Source organism: Otolemur garnettii, unplaced genomic scaffold, assembly GCF_000181295.1.
Source record: "Otolemur garnettii isolate 467f Iridium unplaced genomic scaffold, OtoGar3 scaffold00087, whole genome shotgun sequence".
Taxonomy (NCBI): domain Eukaryota; kingdom Metazoa; phylum Chordata; class Mammalia; order Primates; family Galagidae; genus Otolemur; species Otolemur garnettii.
Genome location: NW_003852482.1, coordinates 5,271,148 through 5,276,343, shown reverse-complemented (window position 1 = coordinate 5,276,343; position 5,196 = coordinate 5,271,148). Strand labels below are relative to the sequence as shown.

The window sequence follows — 5,196 nt, the reverse complement described above, 5'->3', positions numbered from 1 at the left end:
TCCTAACATAACTGTTCTTCTCAAAGTTTCCCCTGGGTGACTCCAGTTTTATTTTCCCTTTAAGTACGTCTAGCACTAACTCAGCCAGGCTATAAAAGAAATCTGTCTTGTCATGCAATGGTTGTGAAAAGACTTGCCCGCCTCCTGCCCTTTTTTTTTTTTTTTTTGAGCCAGAGCCCCTCCTGCCTTTTTAAAAGTATGTTTCTTTCTATTGAAAAATGACTTAACATTTTAAACGGGAAAGAAAAGTGGCCTACTAGATTAAATTTTAAAAGGATTTTGTTATTTGCTATACAAATATACACTTGAACTTTTATAACATTCACTCCAGTCTGACCTCCTTGTCTACAGAAGAACAAGAAATCAACATTTCGAGTTTCTAGCTTCAAGGACATTATTACTGACACACAAGTGCCCTCTGAAAGCTTTTGCATCTGACTTAAGTCCTGAAGATGACCATAGGCTCAGGCGCTAGGAGGCATTTTCCATGTTTTCCAACAGCACACAAACTCCTTAAAGGAAAAAATAATCTTATCTAGATGTCCCATCAGCTGGCCCTCCTAAGTTTACAATGATGCTTGTGGCTGACGGTCTGTGTCATTTGGCTTTACTACGTATGTTTTCTTTTCTTAGAATTGCTGTCCTCATTCTCCTGTCTCCTCCTATCCCAGCTAGAGTTCCTCTTGGTGTGATCAGTCACAGAACCCTGCTTCTCCTGCTCCCCTTCACTGGGAGCCCTGGTCTCTCTCCTGTGACTGAGCCCCTCTTCCAGGTCACTGTATTTTCTCTTATTATTCGCAGCATCAGTACTGGCAGCTGGAGATTCACACTGCACACGAGGTTTGTGGTTGCTCACAGTGGCTGCTTTAGAAGTGGACTGCTGCACACCACATTCCAGATCCTGGTGAGTGATCGGGAAGCCTGGCTCTTCCGCAGGAGGTGTTGCTCCAGGATGCTGGGGGCTCGAGGGTTGTGGACTCCTGATGAATTTTCCTTTGGCTTCGGCATTCATCCTCCTAAGCAGTCGTGGATCTCGGAGCTCCTGAACAGGTGACCTTTCAAGATCCTTTGAAGTAACAGTAGATTCACTACCGTCAGGGGGTGTGTGGTACAGAGAAGCAGCATAAGATGTTCTGGCAAATCCGCTGTCTAGCTTGTTGCTGGGCAAGCCGCCCTGGGGTCTGGACACCTCTGGAACTATGGTGGGGGGGTGAGTCAGACTTCTCTGTAGTACAGGTTTGAGTTTCAGAATCTTCATTGCATCATGTCTATAGTTTTTGTCACAGGTCTTAATAATGGCACCACGCTTCTGAGCATCCTGAATCAAGTAATTCCAATGCTGATTTTCCTTGAAACAATGAGAGGAAGAAAGTTATAACCCAAAAAACAATGCTTGGAAAGCATGGGCTTCCAGTTTTCATTTCTGAACAAGTAGTATGTATATTTAAATCTGAGTAGATTCTCAAGAATCCATTACTCATCAGACAAGGCTGAAAGTTTAAAAAATAAGTTTGAATACAGAATAATAGAACAACATGAATAAAAAAAGAGTACCTCTAACAACCATTTTTATGATTGTTACGCATGATAAGTCGTATTAAGCTGTCATACAGATCTGTACCAGTCACCAGCAGCTCTACGTAACTAAATTTTAACTGAAGTTAAATTAAATTAAAAATTCAGTTCCTCAGAGGCCAGGAACAAGTGCTTCATGCCTATAATCCTAGCTCTCTGGAAGGCTGTGGGCGGACTGCTTGAGCTCACAGGTAGAGAGCAGCCTGAGCCAGAGTGAGACAGTGTCTCTAAAAATAGCTGGGCATTGTGTTGGGTGCCTATAGTAACAGCTACTTGGGAGGCTGAGGCAAAAGAATCTCTTGAGCCCAAGAGTTAGAGGTTGCCGTGAACTGTGACGTCATGGCGCTCTACTAAGGGCAATATAGTGAGATTTTGTCTCAAAAAGCACAAAAAACCAAAAACTCAGCTGTGTGAGCCATATCTCAAATGCACAATAGCCACACATGACTAATGGTTACTGTATTGAACAGTATTGGTGCTAACATTTCCATCATCACAAAAAGTTTCTCTGGACAATTTTGATCTAGAACACTGCCTTGCCTCTTGGCAGGACCAATATTCTGACACAGGAAGACCTGGTTTCAGAAAGCAAACTTATGAGTGCAGAATGACTATTTTAGAACAGGCCCAGGGCTTTCATTGTATCCCACTGTGGTCCTAAAGGTATCATCCCACTTTCTGTCTCTTTTCTAGAGAAGTTTAGACATAAAAAGCACATCAGGGATAGCACCTGTGGCTCAAGGAGTAGGGCGCCAGCCACATATACCAGAGGTGGCAGGTTCAAACCTGGCCCTGGCCAAAAACTGCACATGAAAGAGGGGGGAAAATTTCAACTGCATGCATCTCTCCTCTAATCTTTTTTTTTTTTTTTTTTGAGATGGAGCCTCAAGCTATCCCCCTGGGTAGAGTGCCATGGCATCACGCTCATAGCAACCTCCAATTCCTGGGCTCAAGCGAGTCTCCTGCCTCAGCCTCCCAAGTAGCTGGGACTATAGGCACCCGCCATAACGCCTGGCCATTTTTTTTTTTTTTGGTTGCAGCCATCATTGTTGTTTGGCAGGCCCGGGCTGGGGATTTGAACCCGCCACCTTAGGTGTATGTGGCTGGCGCCTTAGCCGCTTGAGCCACAGGTGCCGAGCCTCTCCTCTAATCTTTAAGAGTTTCTTCAGCAGTAATTTATTGCTTTACAACTACTAGAACGTAGGTCTTTAGAAAGAAAAATGAGCCAGAGAAGAAAAGACAAGGGTTGAAGGAAAAAAAAAAAGAGGGTAGCTATCCTTATGTGGACTCCTGTACTATTCAAAAAGGTGGGTAAGGTGAGCAGTGAGGCTGCATGGTATTCACTTGCTGTGTGACCTTAGTCAAATCACTAAACCTCTCTGAGCCTGTTTCATCTATAAATAGGATTAGTATTTTATTTGATTCTAAAATGTAGACTGCTTTCACATTTTATCATTTCTGACTCTGGAGTGCCTCTTGGCTAGGTAACAGTTTCCAGGTACTTATTCCAGGGGAATTCATGATGAGGCCACTATAACCCCTGACTTTGAATCAATAAACCATTTAAAGATCTTACCTGAAAACCTCCCACAGACATGCTCTGATAAGACAAAATATAACAGCATTAAAATTTATGGAAATCAGGGATTCTAAGAAAATCCTGAAAACAATGGTGAAACACTCTCAAGAAATGCTGAATCGCCAACCTTTGGATTGTCCTGGTGAATTAGGACTGTGACGACTGTGAACTTGAAAATGATTAATTAATGCTAGATTCTCAAAGTAAAATACTTTTTATACTTTTATAATATCTTAACCCATTCATTTTATTTGTATTTTCTCTTTTTTTTGGAGCTAGAGTGTATGTTGCCCATTAATACACTATTATTGTCTCATAGGATGCTGATCTCCTTTTTTTTGTTTGAGACAGAGTCTCACTGTGTCACCCTCAGCAGAGTACTCTGGTGTCACAGCTCACAGAAACCTCTAACTCTTGGGCTTAAGTGATTCTCTTGCCTCAGCCTCCCAAGTAGCTGGAACTACAGGCACCCACCACATGCCTGGTTATTTTTTTTTTGGTTGTAGTTGTCGTTGTTTGGCAGGCCCAGGGGTGGATTCAAACCCGCCAGTTCTGGTGTATGTGCCTGGCGCCCCAGCCACTGAGCTAAAAACACCAAGCCATATTTCTATTTTCTCTTATGTATGTAGAACAATGACAATAAAAACCTGTCTGGAGTCCTAAATACAAAATTCTAAGTGAAAATAATGCTCTATGGCATAGTTTATTTTTGAGACAGAGTCTCATGTTGTCACCCTCAAAGAGTGCTATGGTATCATAGTTCCCAGCAAATTCAGTCTCCTGGGCACAAGTGATTCTCTTGCCTCAGTACCCCAAGTAGCAGGGACTATAGGAGCCCACCACAAAGTCCAGCTATTTTTTTTTCAGAGATGGGGTCTTGGCTCTTGAACTCCTGAACTCAGGGCAATCCACCTGCCTCAGCCTCCCACAGTACTAGGATTACAAGCGTGAGTCACCATGCCCAGGTGGCATAGTTTAATAGTAATGCATTCATGGTTGCTTGGGTTTTGTAAACTATAATAATAATAGTAATAATGTTGACCCCACAGGGTTTTTGCAAGCTAAAGGAAGTCATGTGACTAGAATAACATGTAAGGCACAGTAACCAGCATACTCCCCACAGGCCCACACAGTAGGCAGTTCCAGGGTCTCTGGCTCAGTTCTCTTTCGCACTCAGGAGACCTCTAGGGAATCTTAACCTGTGGCTGAAACACATACGTGAGGCAGATGGCCTTGCTATTTTTGCTAAGCTATTAAACCTAAAGTTAGCATTTAATCGCATCCTAAGATCACAAAAATGGTTGAGAAGCAACTATTAGTTTTGGTTTTTCAGAGGAAACCAAGTGTTTTAATGACTGATTCCATTTGCATAAAGGAAAGTAGACTAAAGAATTAAAAAGGAGAGGCTATAAAGAATGAGGACAAAATTAAGTTAGAGCGCCCAGATGATAAATTGGGCATTTTATATTCTAGTCTCTCTCTTTTAGTAGCATGGCCTTTCTAGAAGTGAAGACAATGTTTGCGAGGTCAGCTAGAGGTCAGTGGTCTGTAAAGCTGGACAGGTGTGACCAGGGGGCCCAAAGACTGAGAAGCAAGTGAAAAGGTTTTACAAAAAATCAGTTTCCAAATACCAGCTTCCCATGTGAGCTGTCCTGCCTCTTCCACACTCTCTCTTCCACAATCACAATAACCCTCAGCTGTCCCAAATCTCACCACAGGGTGCACTGCCAGGACACGAAAACTTCTAGAAGCCAAATTTTTAAAAGGAGATTTAAAAACAGCAGTGCCCATGAAGGCTCTTTTAAATCAAGATATCGATGAATCACGTCTCTAGTAATATTTTACTTATAAGTTAAATGTTACCAAAATTTGTAACACACTTCTGTTGTTTTGCTCATTTGTATGAGTAATTGTAATAGGTTATTCAATGATAAGAAATCATTTCTTTCTTTTTAGACAAGGTCTTGTTCTGTCACTTGGGCTGAAGTGCAGTGGTATCATCATAGTTCACTGCAACCTTGGGTTTAAGCTATCCTCCTGCT

At 42.2% G+C, this 5,196-nt stretch overlaps 1 protein-coding gene across 6 annotated transcripts in view; it reads right to left on the bottom strand.

The window, feature by feature from the left end:
• Positions 1-261: 261 nt before the first annotated feature.
• SETX (senataxin) overlaps positions 262-5,196 on the bottom strand; it is a 103,906-nt gene continuing 98,971 nt past the window's right edge. For all 6 annotated transcript variants that reach the window (XM_023516126.1, XM_023516129.1, XM_023516130.1 and 3 more), the window contains one exon: positions 262-1,348. In XM_023516126.1, coding sequence (XP_023371894.1) covers positions 611-1,348 — 738 coding nt within the window. In that variant the 3' untranslated portion in view covers positions 262-610. The remainder of the gene's footprint in view (positions 1,349-5,196) is intronic.